The sequence below is a fragment of the Mobula birostris genome, chromosome 29 (assembly GCF_030028105.1).
Source record: "Mobula birostris isolate sMobBir1 chromosome 29, sMobBir1.hap1, whole genome shotgun sequence".
In the NCBI taxonomy this organism is placed as follows: domain Eukaryota; kingdom Metazoa; phylum Chordata; class Chondrichthyes; order Myliobatiformes; family Myliobatidae; genus Mobula; species Mobula birostris.
Window position 1 is genome coordinate 37,507,153 of NC_092398.1, and position 23,025 is coordinate 37,530,177.

At 48.3% G+C, this 23,025-nt stretch overlaps 1 protein-coding gene across 1 annotated transcript in view; it reads right to left on the reverse strand.

Annotated features, from left to right (window-relative positions):
• The window catches only part of LOC140190190 (C-Jun-amino-terminal kinase-interacting protein 4-like), a 54,493-nt gene extending 34,821 nt beyond the window's left edge, over nucleotides 1–19,672 (reverse strand). Inside the window, exons 1-6 of the mRNA XM_072246705.1 lie at nucleotides 19,563–19,672; nucleotides 7,207–7,325; nucleotides 5,625–5,679; nucleotides 1,506–1,658; nucleotides 845–878; nucleotides 469–590 (exon numbers count right to left, since the gene is read on the reverse strand). Coding sequence (XP_072102806.1) covers nucleotides 469–590; nucleotides 845–878; nucleotides 1,506–1,658; nucleotides 5,625–5,679; nucleotides 7,207–7,325; nucleotides 19,563–19,672 — 593 coding nt within the window. The remainder of the gene's footprint in view (nucleotides 1–468; nucleotides 591–844; nucleotides 879–1,505; nucleotides 1,659–5,624; nucleotides 5,680–7,206; nucleotides 7,326–19,562) is intronic.
• Between the last annotated feature and the right edge of the window lie 3,353 nt (nucleotides 19,673–23,025).

Consider the following 23,025-nt stretch of genomic DNA (forward strand, 5'->3'; position numbering starts at 1 on the left):
CTGCTGTTATCAGACTATTGAACGGTCCCCCAGTACGAGGACAGCTTCTACCCTGCTGTTATCAGACTATTGAACGGTCCCCCAGTACGAGGACAGCTTCTACCCCGCTGTTATCAGACTATTGAACGGTCCCCCAGTACGAGGACAGCTTCTACCCCGCTGTTATCAGACTATTGAACGGTCCCCCAGTACGAGGACAGCTTCTACCCCGCTGTTATCAGACTATTGAACGGTCCCCCAGTACGAGGACAGCTTCTACCCCGCTGTTATCAGACTATTGAACGGTCCCCCAGTACGATAAGATGGACTCTTGACCTCACAATCTACCTCGTCGTGACCCTTGCAGCTTATTGTCTGCCTGCAGTGCCCTTTCTCTGTAACTGTAACACTTTATTCTGCACTCTGTTGTTGCTTTCCCTTTCTCTGTAACCGTAACCAGGCTCACTTCCCCGAGCTCACACTTGGTACCTGAGTTGCTGACTACGGTGAAGGGCCTCCTGAAGTTCCATCAGACGCTCCTTGTACAGGTTACGCTCGGTGAGGACGCGCGACATCTCGGCCCGGGTGAAGCGCCCCATTTGGGAGGGGTCCTGTGGTGATGGGTGGATTAAATGAGAGATCAAATAGCTAAAGGAAAAATCTCCAGGGCAGAGACTACGGGTGGGGGGGGGTATAGTAATGGAGTGGGAGGAGGGAGCGGTAATGGGGGAGAGAGTAGAAAGGGGGTGAGTAGCGGGGGGGGAGATAGGTCGGGGGTGGGGCGCGGGGGGAGATAGGTTGGGGTTGGGGTGGGGAGATAGTACGGAGGGAGTTTTGTACTGGTAGCGGATGGAACTACATTCACCTCTTGCCCTTGGCTCTTGTTCATTGCCTCGGCCCTGGAGACAGAAGAGATGATCAGCGTCCCCTCACTTGTCTCCCACCTTTCCCTCACTCCCTCTGACCCAAACACTCCTCCTTTAGCCCCTCACCCTCTCCTACTCAATCCGCTCCTGTCAGCCCCTTTCCCTCCCCCTCCCCTACCAACTCCAATTTACACCACCCTCCAAGACCCCTCCTCTCTCCTCACTCCCTCCCTCCCTCCCTCCAGAACCTTCCCTTCCTTTCCATTAACACTCGCCCACGCATTAGGGGACTGGACTTCATCCCTTATCTCAGTCGCTGCCTCTTACTCCCATGGCCCCGTCCCAAACAATGTCCCCTCTCACCAGGGGCCCCCCCATTCCAATGTCCCCTCTCACGAGGGGCCCCCCATCCCAATGTCCCCTCTCACCCCAGGCCCCCCCATCCCAATGTCCCCTCTCACCCCAGCCCCCCCAGTCCCAATGTCCCCTCTCACCCTGACCCCCCAATCTCAATATCCCCTCTCACCCCAGTTCCCCCCCAATCCCAATGTCCCCTCTCATCCTGGTCCTGCCCCTCACCCAGCGGATAGTACGGTACCAAACTGCCCAACACAGGCCCCAGGCCCCACCCTCCCCAGACCAGGCCCCTCCCTCACCCACCTGCTCAGTGCTGCCCCCAGCTGGCTGACGTGCAGCTCTTGGGCAGTGCTGCTTTCCTGCAGCCTCCGCACCTTCTCGCGGAGTTCAGTGCGTGCGCGAACTAATTCCTCCACCCGGGCCAGCAACGAGCGGCGTGCACCCTCCAGAACCATCCTGCAGGTGACGAGGGGGAAGAGCGGTTGTGAGAAGAGCATGAAGTCATTGCGAAGTACAGCATAGATACAGGCCCTTTGGCCCCTCTAGTCTGTGCTGAACCATTTAATCTGTTTCGTCTCATTGACCTGCACCCGGACCTCAGCTCTCCACAGCCCTCCCATCCATGTACCTATCCAAATTCTCTTAAACGTTGACATTGAGCACCACTTGTTCTGGGACCTCGTTCCACGTTCTCACCACCCTTTGAGTGAAGAAGTTTCCCCTCATGTTCCCCTAAACTACCTGACCTTTCACCCTTAATCTATGACTGCTGGTTATACTCCCACCCAACCTCTGTGGAAAAAGTCTGCTTGCATTTATCCGGTCTATACCCCTCATAATCTCCTCGCAGTTTTCTGCGTTCCAAGGAATAAACTGAATTGAATTGAATTGAATGATCTTCATTGTCATTATACATGGGTACCAAGAAACTCTGTTTGGCTTCCTGTCAGGCAATTAAATAAAGTGGTAGATAAAAACAAGGCAGTAATAGAAAAACAGTATTAAAAAGTAGCAGAAAATAACTTGCAGCAACACCAGAGTCTCACAGTAATGCACACAGTGCTGTTAGTGCAAGTATTTGAGTGCTCGTGTGTGCCTGTGTGTGCTCACAGTTTCTGTCATTGTTCTGGGGGAGTGGTGTGATGGAGGCCACAGCTCTGGGATAGAAGCTGTTCCTCAGTCTATTTGTTCTGGCTTTTAGTGTCCTGAACCTTTTGCTGGATGGCAGCGGGTCAGACAGGGAGTGGTCAGGGTGTGTGGTGTCTCTGGTTATGCTGATTGCTTTCCTCCTGAGTCTGCTGGGATAGATGGTGTCCCGTCCTGGGAGCTCCATCCTGACAATTCACCGGGCCGCCTTCACCACGCGATGCAGGTCTTGTCGCTCAGCGGCTGTGCAGCTGGCATACCACACGGTGGCGCTGTTGGTCAATTGTGCTTCTGTCGAAGTTAAGCAGCAGCTTCTGTGGGAGTTTGGCCTGTTTCAGCTTTCTGAGGAAGAAGAGTCTTTGTTGTGCCTTCATTACAAGCAGCGAGGTGTTGGTGTTCATGTCAGCAGTTTTGACAACATAACTCCAAGGGATATTAGGTTTTCCACACTTTCCACTACCTCTCCATGTATATGGAGGCAGGTGTGTACCCTGTCCTGTGATCTCCTGAAGTCGATGGTCATCTCTTTTGTTTTAGAAGTGTTAAGGACCAGGTCGTTGTCCTTACACCACTCCATCAGATGATCCACCTCAAGCCTGTAGGCTGTTTCATCCTCGTCCGAGATCAGGCCAACCACTGTGGTATCGTCTGCAAATTTAATTATGGAGTTGGAGGTGTACATGTGTGAAGAGTGTGTAGAGCATAGGGCTCAGCACACAGCGTTGCGGGCTGCCAATTTTTAAGATGAGGGTGGTGGAGGTGTGCTTACCAATTCTGATTTGCTGCGGTCGGTCTGTGAGAAAGTCCATGACCCGTGAGCACGGGGGGAACCAAGGCCAAGAGTGTTCAGTTTGCTGACCGGTTTATGGGGGATGACTGTGTTAAATGCAGAACTGAAGTCCACAAATAACATCCTCACGTAAGTGTTCAGTTCCTCTAAGTGAGTCAGAGCAGTATGGAGGGCTGTTGTGACTGCATCCTCTGTGGAGCGGTTTGCCTGGTAGGCAAACTGGTGTTTGTCCAGATCAGGTGGGATTATAGCCCTAATGTGTGAGAGCACAAGTCTCTCTAAGCACTTCATGGCTGTGGGTGTCAGTGTTACAGGGCGATAGTCGTTCAGGCACTTCACAGCTGATTTGTTGGGCACTGGGATGATGGCGGAGGTTTGAAGGCATGTTGGACAACAGCTTGTTGCAGTGAGAGGTTAAATATACTTGTAAACACCTCTGCAAACTGGTCGGCATCTGCTTTCAGTACCCGGCCGGGCACTCCGTCTGGGCCAGCTGCCTTACTCGCATTCACTTTCCTCAGGGTGGACCTCACCTGATGTTGCTTAAGGACCCGTGTGGACTCATCGTCAGGTGGGTGGATGAGTGGAGCAGCCTCCTCCCTCTGGGCAAAAAACTCGTTCAGGACATCAGGCAGTGCGGCGTCATCTGGCAGCAGATTATTGGTTTTGTCGTCTGTCAGCGCCTCGATGCCTTTCCGCATACTGCAGGGGTTGTTGTTATCAAACTGATTTTCAGTGTGCAGTTTGTATTTGTGCTTTGCATCCCTGATGCCCCTGTGGAGATTCCCCCGTGCTTCACTGTGGGCTTGTTTGTCTCCTGACCTGAAGGCTGCATCGTGCTCCCTCACATCACTGTGAATCCATGGCTTTTGATTGGGAAACACCTTAATTGTCTTTTGTGTTATTACATTTTCTGTGCAAAATTTAATATATCCTAGGACTGAACCAGCATAATCCTCCAGGTCCACTCCCTTTGCAAACAAGTCCCAATCTGTGTTGTCAAAACAGTCCTGGAGCATTGGGGTGGCTTCCTCAAACCACATATGTAGTGGTTTTACTCTGCAGATCTGTGGTCTGTAAACTGGGGTCAGTGTGAGGGAAATATGGTCTGATTGTCCTAGGTGTGCAGGTGGGGTTGCTTTGAATGCCCCTGGAATATTTGTGTCGACTTGGACTAGTATGTTATTTTCTTGTGTCGGGAAATTCACATTTTTGTAAAATTTGGGCAAGACCAGTTTAAGATCTGTGTGATTGAAGTCCCCTGCTACAATGATCACACTGTCTGGGTGAGCCATGAGCTGTTTGTTGGCGCTATCATGTTTGCTGACTTAGCTTCAGCTTGCGCGGGAACGTATACAGCCGTAATCGTTATCGTCGTGAACTCCCTCGGGAGAAAGAACGGTCTACATCGTACCGCGAGGAGCTCCAAGTCCGTGCAGCAGTGTTTATCCACAATGTTCACGGCTGTGCACCAATTATTGTTTACATAGACACACAGTCCTCCTCCCCGCTCTTCCCGGAGTCCTTCGTGCGGTCGGCCCGGTGAACAGAGCAGCCGGCCAGCTCGATAACAGCGTCAGGTACGTTTGGGTTCAGCCAGGTCTCCGTGATGATAGTTGCACAGTGAGGAATGGTTCTCACTCTGATCTCATCCATCTTATTGGTGAGGGATCTGGCGTTAGCGAGAAACAGGCTTGCTAGTACTGGTCTGTACAGGTTAGCCTTTAGCCTAGCCAGTAACCCGGTGAGGGATCTGGCGTTAGCGAGAAACAGGCTTGGTAGTGCTGGAGCAACACACATCAAAGTTGCTGGTGAATGCAGCAGACCAGGCAGCATCTCTAGGAAGAGGTACAGTCAACGTTTCAGGCTGAGACCCTTCGTCAGGACTTTCAGTTGAAGGAAGAGCTAGTAAGAGATTTGAAAGTGGGAGGAGGAGGGGGAGATCCAAAATGATAGGAGAAGACAGGAGGGGGAGGGATGGAGCCAAGAGCTGGACAGGTGATTGGCAAAAGGGATATGAGAGGATCATGGGACAGGAGGTCCGGGGAGAAAGACAAGCGGGGGGGGGGGGGAACCCAGAGGATGGGCAAGGGGTATAGTCAGAGGGACAGAGGGAGAAAAAGGAGAGAGAGAGAAAGAATGTGTGTATAAAAACAAATAATGGATGGGGTATGAGGGGGAGGTGGGGCATTAGCGGAAGTTAGAGAAGTCGATGTTCATGTCATCAGGTTGGAGGCTACCCAGACGGAATATAAGGTGTTGTTCCTCCAACCTGAGTGTGGCTTCATCTTTACAGTAGAGGAGGCCGTGGATAGACATGTCAGAATTCCCATTGTGCAGGGAACAAAAGGAAATGGACATTGTGAAGTTATATTCAGCACAGACATTATGGATTTTTTCATGTGAGATTGACCCCTGCCCGACTATCCCAACACTCAGACCATTGCCCTCCCTCTGACAAGATGGAGAGATGCACGTCTACTCACTGCCTCTCCCGCAGCTCCTCGTTCTCTGAGATGACTGAGGCCATCCGGGCATCTGCTGTTGGAAGGGTGGAAAGGGGGCAGAGAGAGAGAGAGATGGGTGAATGGCCTGTGTAACCACAGCTCACCACCACTGCCCCTACCTTCCAAGATCCTGGTACAATACCATTGCCTTCTCTCTTTGCCTCTCTGTCTATCTCCTTTCTATCTCTATGTCTCCTTTTCGTCTCTCCCTCTGCCTCTCTCCATGTCTCCTTTCTGTCTCTGATTCTGTCTCTCTGTCTGTGTCTCCTTTCTGTCTCTCCCTCTCCGTGTCTCCTTTCTGTCTTTGCCTGTCTCGCTGTCTCCTTTTCATCTCTCCCTCTGCCTCTCTGTCTATGACTCCTTTTTGTCTGTCTCCCCACCTCTCTCTATTTCTCTCTCTTTCTCCCGCTTCTCCCCTCCACCCCCCGCCTGCACCTCCCTCACTCTGCTGTCCTGCCTCATTCTTTCTCTCTCCTTCACGTAGCGGATTCACTCAACAATTCAGGAACAGCTTCTTCCCCTTTGCCTTCAGATTAGAATCATTTTTAATATCACCAGCATATGCTGTCACATTTGCTGTTGTACGACAGCAGTACGTGGCAATACAGCAGGGAGTTGGTGTTCATGGGTTCAATGTCCATTCTGAAATATGATGGTGGAGGGGAAGAAGCTGTTCCTGAATCACTGAGTGTGGGCCTTCAGGCTCCTGTACCACCTCCCTGATGGTCACAAGAGAAGGGTGCCCTGGGTGGGGGGGGGGGGTTGCCTTTTTGAGAGATTGCTCCCTGAATATGTCCTGGATGTAGGCACATAGAGGGGAGGCTCCTGCAGATCTGTATCACTCCTATACAGTTTGTGTACACACACACTCTCTCACACACACACACACTCACACACACACACACACACACTCACACACATAAACAAGTACACACACACTCACACACACACTCTCTCTCACACACACACACACTCTCACACACAAACACACTCACACAGACACACACACACACGTACACACATAAACAAGTACACACACACACTCACACACACACTCACACGTACACACACACACACTCACACACTTAAACAAGTACACACACACACTCACACACACACACACTCACACTCTCTCACACACACGCACACACACTCTCACACACAAACACACACACACACACGTACACACATAAACAAGTACACACACACACTCACACACTCACACACACACTCTCTCTCACACACACACACACTCTCACACACAAACACACTCACACAGACACACACACACACGTACACACATAAACAAGTACACACACACACTCACACACACACTCACACTCACACACATAAACAAGTACACACACACACTCACACGCACACACACTCACACTCACACACACACACACACACTCACACACACACACACACACACGTACACACATAAACAAGTACACACACACATTCACACGTACACACACACACACTCACACGCACGCCCCACGCCCAACCAGGTCAAATGCAGCCACTCCGAGTCCGAGACAAATGCCTGCAGGCCTACCTGAGATGTTGGCCCCACTGTCCAACTCGTCGATGAACTGAGATCCCAGAGTCTGTAACTCCTCAAGGATTGAACTGGTGTTCCTAGCAGCCTCCAGGTCCAGGGCATGATTCGGTGTGCTGGTTCGGAAGGAAGAAACAGATCAAAGTTGACCAGTAGTTAAAGGTCCGTCCGTACTGTCCCATCAGACACACCCGGGGGCCAGACAGAGTGAAGCTCCCACTACACTGCAGATGCTGGAAACCCAGGCAACATACACACAACGCTGGAACTCAGCAGGGCAGGCAGTAACAATGGAAAAGAGTGCACAGTTGATGCTTCAGGCTGAGACCCTTCATCAGCAATGGCAAAAAAAGATGAGAAGTTAGAACAAAGTGGGGGGAGCGGAGGAAGAAGTACAAGATGGTAGGTGATAGGTGAAATCGGGAGAGAGGGAGGGGTGAAGTAAAGAGCCGGGAAGCTGATAGCTCAGGGGTCTTCCACCTTATATTCCGTTTTGGTAGCCTCCAACCTGATAGCATGAACATCGATTTCTCAAACTTCTGGTAATTGCCCCCCACCCCCTTCAGCATTCCATATTCTTGTTTTCCTCTTATCTCCTTACCTGCCTCCTTATCCCCTCTTTCTTCCATGGTCTTCTGTGCTCTCCTATCAGACTCCCCCTTCTCCAGTCCTTTATCTCTTTCACAAGTCAGCCCCCCTCCCAGTTTCACCTGTCACCTATAACTTTGTACTTCCAACCCCCACCACCTGCTTACTCTAACTTCTCATCTTTTTTTTCAATACTGAAGAAGAATCGCAGCCGAAATGTCAAATGTTTATTCATTTCCATAGATGCTGCCTGGCTTGCTGATTTCCTCCAGCATTTTCTCTGTGTGTTGCTCTATCCACACCGTCCCATCACACACTCCCAGGGTCAGACACAGAGTGAAGCTCCCTCCACACCGTCCCATCACACACTCCCGGGGTCAGACACAGAGTGAAGCTCCCTCCACACCGTCCCATCACACACTCCCGGGGTCAGACACAGAATGAATCTTCCTCCACACCGTCCCATCACACACTCCCGGGGTCAGACACAGAGTGAATCTCCCTCCACACCGTCCCATCACACACTCCCGGGGTCAGACACACAGTGAATCTCCCTCCACACCGTCCCATCACACACACTCCTGGGGTCAGACACAGAGTGAAGCTCCCTCCACACTGTCCCATCACACACTCCCGGGGTCAGACACAGAGTGAATCTCCCTCCACACCGTCCCATCACACACTCCCGGGGTCAGACACAGAGTGAAGCTCCCTCCACACCGTCCCATCACACACTCCCGGGGTCAGACACAGAGTGAAGCTCCCTCCACACCGTCCCATCACACACTCCCGGGGTCAGACACAGAGTGAAGCTCCCTCCACACCGTACCATCACACACTCCCGGGGTCAGACACAGAGTGAAACTCCCTCCACACCGTCCCATCACACACTCCCGGGGTCAGACACAGAGTGAATCTCCCTCCACACTGGCCCATCACACACTCCTGGGGTCAGACACAGAGTGAAGCTCCGTCCACACTGTCCCATCACACACTCCCAGGATCAGATACAGAGTGAATCTCCCTCCACACTGTCCCATCACACACTCCCGGGGTCAGACACAGAGTGAATCTCCCTCCACGCTGTCCCATCACACACTCCCAGGATCAGATACAGAGTGAATCTCCCTCCACACTGTCCCATCACACACTCCCGGGGTCAGACGGAGAGTGAATCTCCCTCCACACCGGCCCATCACACACTCCCGGGGTCAGACACAGAGTGAAGCTCCTGGCATGGAAATGGTTTCACTCTGAGAGCAGGAAAGGAAACACTGTTGTTCCCCTACTAACATCAGGGCAGCATCTCTCTCTCCTGTGTTGTCATGTTTCTCGTTCAGTGTGGGTGTCGATGAGATTCAGACGTCTCGACCTTTCACGTCCCTGGAGTTCTCTGGGGCCAACAGAATCTTGTCCAGCTTTGGAATTTTTGGCACCATGCCAAAAAGTACTGTCGAGTGCTGAGTGCCTTCCTACTGCCACATAAGATTCCTCTTCATTCCAGCTGGTTAAGGGGAGTCTGCACCATCTGCAACGTCTCTCTGCTTCTCGGGACCCAGAACGCTGGGGCAGCACTGACAGGATTTGTGGCAAACAGTAGTTCCAAACTCGCTCCAGGAATTTAACAGCGGACATCACTACATACGTTTCTCGTTTGATTCACAGGGGGCTCCAGGGCTGATGCCAAGGTGAAGTCAACAAGTATGAGTCAGATTCCCACTGAGCAGCGTAGGTTTGAAGTTGTCCCATCTGCTAGAACACAAGGAGAAGAAGATGGAGGCTCTATGTGTAGTGAGGGTGCAGAGGGAGACGATGGGCATCCTTAGCCCTCCTGAGAAGTCCCTGTTGATCCATGTTGAGGAGATCAGAGAGTTTATTCTAACCTCTGAAGGTGCAAAGCATCAGCCGAAACTAGTCTCCCTATGCTGGTCTAGCGTGCCGAGACTTGTTAAGACCATAAGACATAGGAGCAGAATTAGGCCATTTGGCCCATCCAGTCCGCTCCACCATTCAATCATGGTTGATCCTTTTTAAATTATTTTTATTTTAAAAAAATCAAAAAAAATACAGCACATCCACAAAAAACACAACCATAACATAATCTAATTAAATATTGAGCAGCAAAAGTGAGAAAAATATAAAGGCAAAAGTAAACATACACGGCAGAGGTGCACCACACCAAAAACCCTCAGTCCTCACCCCGTGAGAAAGTCCAATACAGGGCCCCATATCCTTTCAAAGATGTCCCCTCTGTCCTCATTACATAGTCTCAGTCTCTCCAAATGTAAAGTATTTGCCAGTTCTCTCAGCCACAGGGTCTGTACGTAGGCACAGAGTCCATTTTCCACATTTGCAAGATTAACTTCTTAGCAATCACCATTCCAAATGATACAGCCATTCTTTCATACATATTGGCTGAAGATAGGAAGCTTGTTGCTCCAAGGATGGCTATGAGTGGGTCTGGTTCCCACCGCTTCCCAAAAGCCTCAGAGAAACAGTGAAAACTACTTTTCCAGTATGCATAAAGCTTACAACATGACCAGAATGAATGTGACAAGTTACTGTTCACAGATTTACATCTATTACAAACTGGTGAAACATCAGAGTAGAAACTGTGCAACTTTTCTTTGGAATAATGGAGTCTATGTATTGTTTTAAACTGTATAAGTCTGTGTCTGACATTGACCGAACAATCATGTCTACTCTTTAAACACTCATCCCAGACCTCCTCTGTCAGCTCTATGACCAATTCATCCACCCATGCCTGTCTAAAACCTGCAGTATTCACCCGAGCTCCATTATGTAGGATCTGATAAAAACAGGATACCGCACAATGAGTAACAGGATCAAATTTATTTATTGCCTCCGGGGACTCATGTTTGTGTGAAACTTCGAAGTTAGATATATATATCCAAACATAAACTCGAATTTGTAAATATCTAAAATAACTAGGTGCAGGGATATTGTAAACTGCTTGTAACTGTGCAAATGAGGCAAAGTTTCCATTAATATATAGGTCACCTACACTACAGATGCCTCTCTGTTTCCCGGTAGAAAAAACAGTATCATTCAGGCCAGGCAAAAAGGAATGATTGTCACAAATCGGAGTGTCAATATTTTGGGGCCTTAATGTGTAGTTGAATCTGCTTCCAAATTCTTATAGTGCTGCCAACCACGAAGCTGTTACTGAAATGTGACTTATTAACTGCAGTGGGGCTATTAAGGAGAGCTGGTAAGGAAGTCTTCTTACAAAGCACTCGCTCTATGAGTAACCATGCTGGGCACCAGTCTGAGGTAGAGGGTGGGCCTTTTTTCCACCATGCAAGAATGGATAGGTGGGCAGCCCAGTAATACATTTTAACGTCCGGTAGGGCAAAACCACCTGCTTCCTTGGGCTTTGACAAGTGCTTTTTAGTAATTCTAATGGCTTTATGAAGGGTATAATAATTGAATCCAATTGCTAAAATATGACAGCAGAATAAAACATGGAATTGACTGGAAAAGATGAAGAAATTATGGCAGTACAATCATCTTGATTGCGTTAACCCTTCCCACCAAAGAAATTGGAAGGGTTTTCCAAAAGTCAATATTGCGTTTAACCTGCTCAACTTTGTTTTGCCAATTCACTTGCAAAAAATCATCTGGGTTTTTTGTAATAGTCACACCAAGATAGGAAAAATGATCATAGGTTATTTTAAAGGGAATGGACTGTAAATACGCTGTATTAACCACTGCAGTGACTGGCATTAGTTCACTCTTATCCCAAAACTATTAAATAGAGTCAGAAGGGCGGGAATTGATGTTTGTGGGCTGGAGATACATAAAAGGACATCGTCAGTGTATAATGAAAGGTGATGTTTATGTCCATGCATATCAATGGGAGATATCAAAGGGTCCTGTCTGATGCTAACAGCCAATGGCTCAATGATAACTGCAGACAAAAACAGAGAAAGGGGCAGCCTTGACAAGTCCCACGATGAATTGCAAAAGGGGAGGAAATATTCTGATTAGTGATAATAGAAGCAGATGGGTGTGAATAAATTATCTCAATCCATTTAATGAAAGATGGTCCAAATCCAAATTTCTTAAGTGCAAACATCATATACAGCCATTCCACTTGGTCAAACACACATTGTGCATCTAATGAAAAGACTGCAGCCTCTTCTGCATGTTTTGTATATAAAGTATTGAAAAGACAACGCAAATTAAAATACATACATCTACCTGGTATAAAGCCAGTTTGATCTGGATAAATAATACAACAAATGCATTCCCTTAACCTATTGGCCAGAACTTTCCCAAGAATTTTGGTTTCAATGGGCAGCAGCGAAACCACCTCAGCATCACGGCCTGGTTTTGGAACCAGAGAAACATTAGCTTTACATAAAGTGGGTGGCAATCTGGAAGCTATCCTAGAGTGATTCAATATTCGTAAGAGCAGAGGTGACAATTCTGGACCAAATACTTTGAAGAATTCCATGCTAAATCTGGACCCGCTGCCTTATTATTGGGGAGGGAAGAGATGACCTTCTTGATCTCATCTAGGCTTATATCAGCATCAAGTGTATTTACTGAATCTGTTGACAGCGTGGGCAGATTCAGATTATCAAAAAATGCTTCCATAGCTTCAACGTCTGGACCGCCTTGTGGTCGGTAAACATTAGCATAGAACTCCGCAAAATGCTTATTAATTTTTTCCAGGTCTGTCAATAAAAAGCCATCTTTCGCCTTTATACGATGTATGGCCCTGGAGGCCTGCATCTGTCTTAACTGATGGGTTAATAACTTATGGGGCTTTTCACCAAGCTCAAAATACCTCTGCCTGACTTGTGTCAGTAGTTTTCAAACACACTTGGACATTATAGAATCATACTCATACTGTAAGGCAGTAATCTTATTAAGTAATTCTGCTTCCTGGTGTACTTTGTAAGAAGCTTCCAAATTTGCCAACTGATCATCTATTGGTTGATCCTTTTTTCCCTCCTCAGCCTTCTCCCCAGATGCCATGTTCAATTAAGTACCATTAAGCTCTGTCTTAAATACACCCAATGAACTGGCCTCCACAGCTGCCTGTGGTAACAAATTCCACAAATTCACCACCCTCTGGCTAAAGAATTTTCCCTACATCTGTGTTTTAAATGGATGCCCCTCTATCCTGAGGCTGTGCTAGACTCTCCCACCATGGGAAGCATCCTTTCCACATCTACTTTGTTTAGGCCTTTCAACATTCGGAAGGTTTCAATGAAATCCCCCCTCATCCTTCTGAATTCCAGCGAGTACAGACCCAGAGCTATTAAACGTTCCTCGTATGATAACCCTTTCATTCCCAGAATCATCCTTGTGAACCTCCTCCTCTCTAATGTCCGCACATCTTTTCTTACATAAAGAGCCCAAAATTGTTCACAATACTCAAGGTGAGGCCTTATAAAGTCTCCCCATCACATCCCTACTCTTGTATTCCAGACCACTTGAAATGAATGATGACATTACATTTGCCTTCCTCACTACTGACTGTACTTGAAAATTAACCTTTAGGATGTTCTGCACAAGGACTCCCAAGTCCCTTTGCATCTCAGATTTCTGGATTTTCTCTCCATTTAGAAAATAGTCTGCACATTTATTTCTACTACCAAAGTGCATGACCATGCGTTTTCCAACATTGTATTTCATTTGCCACTTTCCTGCCCATTCTCCAAATCTGTCTAAGTCCTTCTGCATCCTACCTGTTTCCTCAACACTACCCGCCCCTCCACCAATCTTCCTATCATCTGCAAACTTGACAACAAAGCCACCTATTCCATCAAAGTCACTGATATACAGCATAAAAAGAAGTGGTCCCAACACCGACCCCTGTGGATCAACACTAGCCACTGCCAGCCAACCAGAAAAGGATCTTTTTACTCCCACTTGCAGCCAAAACTCTAACCATGCCAGAACTTTCCTGTAATACCATGGGCTCTTAACTTGGTAAGCAGCCTCATGTGTGCACCTTGTCAAAGGTCTTCTGAAAGTCCAAATGTACAATATCCACTGCATCCCCTTTACCCATCCTATGTGTAATCTCCCCAAGGAATTCCAACAGGTTTGTCAGGTAAGATTTTCCCTTAAGGAAACAATGCTGACTTTGTCCTATCTTGTCCTGTGTCACCAAGTATTCCATAACCTCATCCTTAGCAATTGATTCCAACATCTTCCCGACCACTGAGGTCAGGCTAACTGATCTATAACTTCCTTTCTGCTGCCTTCCTGCTTTCTTAGAGTGAAGTGACATTTGCAATTTTCTAGTCCTCTGGCACCATGCCAGAGTCCAATGATTTTTGAAAGATCATTACTAATGCCTCCACAATCTCTACCGCTACCTCTTTCAAAACCCGAGGGTGCAGTTCATCTGGCCCCGGTGACTTATGTACCCTTAGGTCTTTCAGCTTTTTGAGCATCTTCTCCCTTGTAATAGTAACTGCACTCAATTCTCTTCCTTCGCACTCTTCACCTGGCGTACTGCTAGTGTCTTCCACAGTGAAGACCAATGCAAAATACTCATTTAGTTCATCTGCCATCTCCTTGTCCCCCATTATTATTTCTCCAGCCTCATTTTCTAGCGATCCTATATATTTCTCTTTTATTTTTTTTTACCCACTTGAAAAAGCTCTTACCATCCACTTTGACATTGTTTGCTAGGTTACTTTCACATTTCACCTTTTTCTTCCTAACGATTCTTTTAGTTACTCTCTGTAGGGTTTTAAAAGCTTCCTAATCCTCTGTCACCCCACTGATTTTTGCTTTGTTGTATGTCTTCTCTTTTACTTTTACATTAGTTTTGACTTCCCTTGTTAGCCATGGTTGTACTATTTTGCCATTTGAGCATTTCTTTGTTTTTGGAATAAATCTATCCTGCACCGTCCTCATTTTTCCCAGAAACTCACGCCATTGCTGCTCTGCTGACATCCCTGCCAGCAGCTCCTTCCAATTTACTTCAGGCAAATCATCTCTCATGTTACTTTAATTTCCTTTAATCCACTGAAATATTGCTACATCAGACTTTATTTTCTTGCTATCAAAGTTCAAGTTGAACTCAGTCATATTTTGATCACTGCCTCCGAAGGGTTCTTTTACCTTAAACTCCCTAATCACCTCCAGTTCATTACATAACACCCAATCCAGTATAGCTGATCCCCTAGTAGGCTCAACAACAAACTGTTCGAAAAAGCCAATTCGTAGGCATTCAACAAACTCACTCTCTTGAGATTGATTACCAACCTGATTTTCCCAATCGACCTGCATGTTGAAACCTCCCATGACAATTATAACATTGTCCCTTCCACACGCCCTTTCTATTTCCCATTGTAATCTGTGGTCCACATCCCAGCTACTGTTGGGAGGCCCTGTATGTAACTGCCATCAGGGTCCTTTTACCCTTGCAGTTCCTTAATTCAACCCACAAGGACTCAACATTGTCTGATTCTATGTCACATCTTTCTACTGATTTGATGTCATTCTTTACCAGCAGAAAACCCCCCTGCTTACCTTCCTATCCCTTCAATACAATGTATAACCTTGGTCATTCAGCTCCCGACTGCAACCGTCCTTCAGCCACGATTCAGTGATGACCACAACATCATCCCTGCCAAGATTATCCACCTTACTTCTTATACTCCGTGCATTGAAATATAACACTTTGAGTACTGTATTCGCTACCCTTTTTGATTCTGCATGTACTGATACTCACCCTGATGGCTGCAATTATGTCCTATCATCTGCCTGCCCAACCTGACAGTCTGACTGCACACTATCTTTGCTTCTTTATCATCCGTCCTATCCTGAGTCCCTTCATTCCAGTTCCCACCCCTCTGCCAAATCAGTTTAAACCCTCCCCAACAGCTCTGACAAACCTGCCTGCATGGATATTGGTCCCCTCGGGTTCAGGTGCAACCCGTCACTTTTGAACAGGTCATGCCTCCCCCAGAGGAGATTCCAATGATCCAAGAACCTGCGCCATCTTCTCAGTTACTCATTAATCTGCTAAATCATCCTGTTTCTACCCTCACTGGCACACGGCAGGGGCAGCCATCCAGAAATTACCACTCAGGAGGTCCTACTTCTCAGCTTTCTACCTGGCTCTCCAAATTCTCTTTTCAGGGCTTCTTTGCTTTTCCTTCCTATGTCATTGGTACCAATATGTACCAAGACATCTGGCTGCTCTCCCTCCTTCTCTAAAATGTTGTGGATGCAATCTGAGATGTCCCTGAGCCTGGTACCTAGGAGGTAACATACCATTCAAGTATCCCGTTCACGTCCACAGAACCTCTTGTCTGTTCCCCTGACTATTGAGTCCCCTATCACTACCGCATCCCTCTTCTCTCTCTTTCCCTTCTGCACCACAGACACATGCTCAGTGCCAGTAACCTGGTCTCTCCCAGCTACTCAACTTCTGAAACTTTGGAGTGACTCTGTAACTCTGATCGATGATCTGCTCACTCTCCCGTACAAGCCAAAGGTCATCCAGGTGCTGATCCGGATCCCTAACACAGTCTTCAAGGAGCTGCAGCTGGATAAACCACACAGATGTAGTTCCCTGGGAAACTCTGGGTCTCCCAGGACTCCCAGCATCCGGCATGAAGAACACACAACACCCATTTACTACACAGAACAGTAAACGAGAAACAAAAAGGAACTTACCCAGATCCAATGCCTCTTTTGTGCTGAAGACTGACACTCCTACTCTCACCAATGGGCTACTCTCAACAATGTCCGCCCTGCTTGTCCCTTCTGTACTTCTAAACAAGCGCCAGCGACCTGAGAGAAACCTCGTTGCTGTGGCCTACTCCTGCCACTGACTGGGCCATTGGGATGAGAACGTAGACATGGGGGTATCAGCGGAGGGGGTGGGAATCCAGGAGGAGGTTAGTCCTCGTGTGTCATCCTCAGATGGAAAGAGAATAGAAATGGATGGAATAGAAATGCTGTGTCTGGGTAGGATAGGCGACAGCTGAAATCCTTCCTGGATGACCAGGTGAGGGACCTCAGAGTGGGAAGCAGCCTCACTCCTTCGAGAGATGGCAGGTTACAGGGTGGCGTTGGCACCACTCGGGCACAGAGAGCAGAGGGCATTCTTGCTTTTTCTCGGGAACGTGTGATTGAGGGCGTCTCCGCTCTCACTGGGAAGGGCGCTGGTGCTGACGCCTGGTGACCTCCCGACATGACGTTCACTGTAGCCAGTCTCAATATGAATGGTAGCAGATTTAACAATCTCTCAGCCCTCAGGGATGGGAGATATACGGTGAGTTTCCTGCAGGAAACCCATACCATCCCAGAGAACGAGTCCACTTGGCTCCTAGAGTGGTAGGGAGGGGTCTACATGAGCCACCTCAGCTCCAACTCCAGTGGGGTGGTGATCCTTTTGGCCCCAACCTTCCAGCCAGAAATTGTAAGAGTCCAAGATGTCGTGCCCAGCCGTCTGCAGCACCTGGCCATGTGCCTTGACGGTGTACCTTTGCAGTTTATCAGTGTGTATGCCCTGAGACGCGGGTTGCTGCAGATGCGCCTACTCTGTCAGCTGTCCATCCTGCTGAGTTCCGTCGACTCTGGAACTGTGTCATCCTCGAGGGAGACTTTAACTGTACCCTCGAGGTGGAGGACCACTCTGGTCTCCAGCGAGTCCCAGCATTGGCAATGAAGTTAAAGGAGCTCCTTAGACTTGGTGGACACCTGGCGGAATCTTCACCCTGACTCCAGCTCCTTCTCGAGAAGGTCTATAGGGAGAGGTTCCCTCATACACCACCTCTACATCTCTCGGGCCTACATCTCCAGTGCGTCGGCATCCTCCATGCAGCTGGTGTCATGCTCGGATCATCACCTCGTGCGGATGGAATTTTCCTCCTCCGCACCTCGGGTGGGATCCGGGTATTGATACCTTAACAACCGGAGGAAGCTGATTCCGGGATTTGATCCGAGTGTTCTGGGTCACCCGGAGAGAGAGGCGGCTATGGTGGGATGTGGGCAAAGCCCACATCTGGTTTCTATGGCGGGAGTACACTAGGGTATCAACAAAGAGACGAGGCTCTGAGATTGAGCGGCTTGAGAGAGCGTTGCTTGACCTAGAGTCCCATCTTGGTCCAACCGCTGGGAACCAATGGTAATGGCAGGAATACCAGGAGAAGAAGAACACACTAAGGAATCTGCAGCTCCAACAGTCCTGACGTGGGTACGTGAGGTCACGGATCCAAATGCTGCAGGATTTGGACTGTGGCTCACCCTCCTTCTACTCATTGGAGAAGTGGGGGGATCTGGGATGGAGGCTGCTGCATAGAGCAGTGCCCTGTAACAAGTTCCTTAGTTTGTACATGGATCTCCCAGCCACATGTCACTTCTGTGGGCTGGAGGAGATGGTGCACCACATGGAGTGTGTGAGGCATATCTGCTCCTCACCTTCTGGTTATATTTTAGTCCCACCCTATTTATATATGGTCAGGAGGGGTAAGGAGGGGGGAACGGAGGGATGAGGATGCCCTTGTGAACGTGCACCTGAGGCTGCCGAAAACAGCCATCCATGGGTCCTGGAAATGGGTGGCAGAGGAAACTGCCTGGGCTCCGTGGGGGATCAGCGCCATCAATGATGGAGATGGAAACATCTTAGTTTAATGTCATTTGTGTAGTACTTGTGTTAGTCACTGGCTTGTATACATTTGTGGCACTGAATTTGCAATAAAGACATTTTGTAAAAAAAAAAGTCAGACAGAGAGTAAAGCTCCCTTCACACCGTCCCATCACACACTCCCGGGGTCAGACACAGAGTGAATCTCCCTCCACACTGTCCCCTCACACACTCCCGGGGTCAGACACAGAGTGAAGCTCCCTCCACACCGTCCCATCACACACTCACGGGGTCAGACACAGAGTGAATCTCCCTCCACACCGTCCCATCACACACTCCCAGGGTCAGACACAGAGTGAAGCTCCCTCCACACTGTCCCATCACACACTCCCGGGGTCAGACACAGAGTGAAACTCCCTCCACACCGTCCCATCACACACTCCCGGGGTCAGACACAGACTGAATCTCCCTCCACACCGTCCCATCACACACTCCCGGGGTCAGACACAGACTGAATCTCCCTCCACACTGTCCCATCACACACTCCCGGGGTCAGACACAGACTGAATCTCCCTCCACACTGTCCCCTCACACACTCCCGGGGTCAGACACAGAGTGAAGCTCCCTCCACACCGTCCCATCACACACTCCCGGGGTCAGACACAGAGTGAATCTCCCTCCACACCATCCCATCACACACTCCCGGGGTCAGACACAGAGTGAAGCTCCCTCCACACCGTCCCATCACACACTCCCGGGGTCAGACACAGAGTGAAGCTCCCTCCTCACTGTCCCATCAAACACTCCCAGGGTCAGACACAGAGTGAAGCTCCCTCCACACCGGCCCATTACACACTCCCAGTGTCAGACACAGAGTGAATCTCCCTCCACACCATCCCATCACACACCCCCAGGGTCAGACAGAGTGAAACTCCCTCCACACCGTCGCATCACACACTCCCGGGGTCAGACACAGAGTGAAGCTCCCTCCACACCGTCCCATCACACAACCCTGGGGTCAGACACAGAGTGAAGTTCCCTCCACACTGTCCCATCACACACTCCCAGGGTTAGACATAAAGTGAAGCTCCCTCCACACCGTCCCATCACAGAGACCCATTAGGGTCTGGTATCTCATTGGGTGTAACGTGGAAGGGCCGTGGGTCTCGCTCACCTGGTCACAGGCTCTTCGTCCTCTTCACACTGTGACTGTAACTCTGGAGTGGAGTTTAAAATCTCCTCGATCACCTTTGATGTACCTTGGAAACTTTCTTGGAAGGTCATGGGAAAAGGATGTGAGAGCTAGTCAGAGAGGTTCTGATCCAGGCAAGTGCAGAGGGGAAGGTGGAGGAGGGAGAGGGAGGGTCAGATTCAGTGGAGTGTAGAGGAGGGAAACGGAGTGTGGCAGAAGTGGAGCTGGGGCAAGAGTGGGTGTGTGGGAGGGCAGGATGTAGGCAAGAGTGACGGGAGGTGGGGAGGGGCAAGAGGTTGTGGCTTGGAGGAGAGAGAAGGGTTCCCTCATGAGGGTGGGGGGGGGTGACACACAGAACATTGCAGCACAGTACATGCCCTTCAGTCCATGGTGCTGTGCCAGCCTTTTAACCAACCTTAAGATCAATCTAACTGGCACAGAACCCTCCATTTCACCACCATCCATTTGCCTATCTAAGAGTTTCTTAGGTGTCTCTAATATATGTATCTACCACCACCTGTAGCAGGGTGTTGGTACACACCCACCACTCTGTGTAAACTACCTACCTCTGACACACACCCCCTATACTTTCCTCCAATCACCTTAAAATTATGCCCCCTCATATTAGCCATTTCCACCTGGGAAAAAGTATCCAGCTGTCTACTCGATCTAATCCTCTTATATCTTATACACCTCTATCAAGTCACCCCTCATCCTCCTTCTCTCCAAGAACTGGCTTGCCTACAGAAGGCAAAGAGTGGTTGTAGACGGGTCATATTCTGCATGGAGGTCAGTGACCAGTGGTCTGCCTCACGGATCTGTTCCGGGACCCCTACTCTTTGTGATTTTTATAAATGACCTGGATGAGGAAGTGGAGGGATGGGTTAGTAAATTTGCTGATGACACAAATGTTGGAGGTGTTGTAGATAGCATGGAGGGCTGTCAGAGGTTACAGTGGGACATCGATAGGATGCAAAACTGGGCTGAGAAGTGGCAGATGGAGTTCAACTCAGTAAGTGTGAGGTGGTTCATTTTGGTAGGTCAAATATGATGGTAGAATATAGTTGTAATGGTAAGACTCTTGGCAGTGTGGGGGATCAGAAGGATCGGACACTCAAAGCTGCTACGCAGGTTGACTCTGTGGTTAAGGTGGCATGCGGAGCACTGGCTTTCATCAATCGTGGGATTGAGTTTTAAGAGCAGAGAGGTAATGTTGCAGCTCTATAGGACCCTGGTCAGATCCCACTTGGAGTACTGTGCTCAGTTCTGGTTGCCTCACTAGAGGAAGGATGTGGAAACCATAGAAAGGGTGGAGAGAAGATTTATAAGGATGTTGTCTGGATTGGGGAGCATGCCTTATGAGAATAGGTTGAGTGAACTCAGCCTTTTCTCCTTGGAGCGACCGAGGATGAGAAGTGATTTGATAGAGGTGTACAAGACAATGAGAGGCATTGATCGTGTGGATCGTCTGAACTGGAAGAAGGCCAAATTTGAAGAAATGAGAAAGGATCTAAAAAGCGTGGATTGGGACAGGTTGTTCTCTGGCAAAGATGTGATTGGTAGGTGGGAAGCCTTCAAAGGGGAAATTTTGAGAGTGCGGAGTTTGTATGTTCCTGTCAGGATTAAAGCAAATTGAATAGGAATAAGGAACCTTGGTTCTCAAGGGATATTGCAACTCTGATAAAGACTAAGAGGGAGTTGTATGAAATGTATAGGAAACGGGGGGTAAATCAGGTGCTTGAGGAGTATAAGAAGTGCAAGAAAATACTTAAGAAAGAAATCAGGAGGGCTAAAAGAAGACATGAGGTTGCCTTGGCAGTCAAAGTGAAGGATAATCCAAAGAGCTTTTACAAGTATATTAAGAGCAAAAGGATTGTAAGGGATAAAATTGGTCCTCTTGAAGATCAGAGTGGTCGGCTTTGTGCGGAACCAAAGGAAATGCGGGAGATCTTAAATAGGTTTTTTGCATCTGTATTTACTAAGGAAGCTGGCATGAAATCTATGGAATTGAGGGAACCAAGTAGTGAGACCATGGAAACTGTACAGATTGAAAAGGAGGAGGTGCTTGCTGTCTTGAGGAAAATTAAAGTGGATAAATCCCCAGGACCTGACAGAGTGTTCCCTCGGACCTTGAAGGAGACTAGTGTTGAAATTGCGGGGGCCCTGGCAGAAATATTTAAAATGTTGCTGTCTACGGGTGAAGTGCCGGAGGATTGGAGAGTGGCTCATGTTGTTCCGTTGTTTAAAAAAGGATCGAAAAGTAATCCGGGAAATTATAGGCCGGTGAGTTTAACGTCAGTAGTAGGTAAGTTATTGGAGGGAGTACTAAGAGACAGAATCTACAAGCATTTGGATAGACAGGGGCTTATTAGGGAGAGTCAACATGGCTTTGTGCGTGGTAGGTCATGTTTGACCAATCTGTTGGAGTTTTTCGAGGAGGTTACCAGGAAAGTGGATGAAGGGAAGGCAGTGGATATTGTCTACATGGACTTCAGTAAGGCCTTTGACAAGGTCCCACATGGGAGGTTAGTTAGGAAAATTCAGTCGCTAGGTATACATGGAGAGGTGCTAAATTGGATTAGACATTGGCTCGATGGAAGAAGCCAAAGAGTGGTGGTAGAGAATTGCTTCTCTGAGTGGAGGCCTGTGACTAGTGGTGTGCCACAGGGATCAGTGCTGGGTCCATTGTTATTTGTCATCTATATCAATGATCTGGATGATAATGTGGTAAATTGGATCGGCAAGTTTGCTGATGATACAAAGATTGGAGGTGTAGTAGACAGTGACGAAGGTTTTCAGAGCCTGCAGAGGGACTTGGACCAGCTGGAAAAATGGGCTGAAAAATAGCAGATGGAGTTTAATACTGACAAGTGTGAGGTATTGCACGTTGGAAGGACAAACCAACGTAGAACATACAGGGTTAATGGTAAGGCACTGAGGAGTGCAGTAGAACAGAGGGATCTGGGAATACAGATACAAAATTCCCTAAAAGTGTCGTCACAGGTAGATAGGGTCGTAAAGAGAGCTTTTGGTACATTGGCCTTTATTAATCGAAGTTTTGAGTATAAGAGCTGGAATGTTATGATGAGGCTGTATAAGGCATTGGTGAGGCCGAATCTGGAGTATTGTGTTCAGTTTTGGTTACCAAATTACAGGAAGGATATAAATAAGGTTGAAAGAGTGCAGAGAAGGTTTACAAGGATGTTGCCGGGACTTGAGAAACTCAGTTACAAAGAAAGGTTGAATAGGTTAGGACTTTATTCCCTGGAGCGTAAAAGAATGAGGGAGATTTGATAGAGGTATATAAAATTACGATGGGTATAGATAGAGTGAATGCAAGCAGGCTTTTTCCACTGAGGCAAGGGGAGAAAAAAACCAGAGGACATGGGTTAAGGGTGAGGGGGGAAAAGTTTAAAGGGAACATTAGGGGGGGCTTCTTCACACA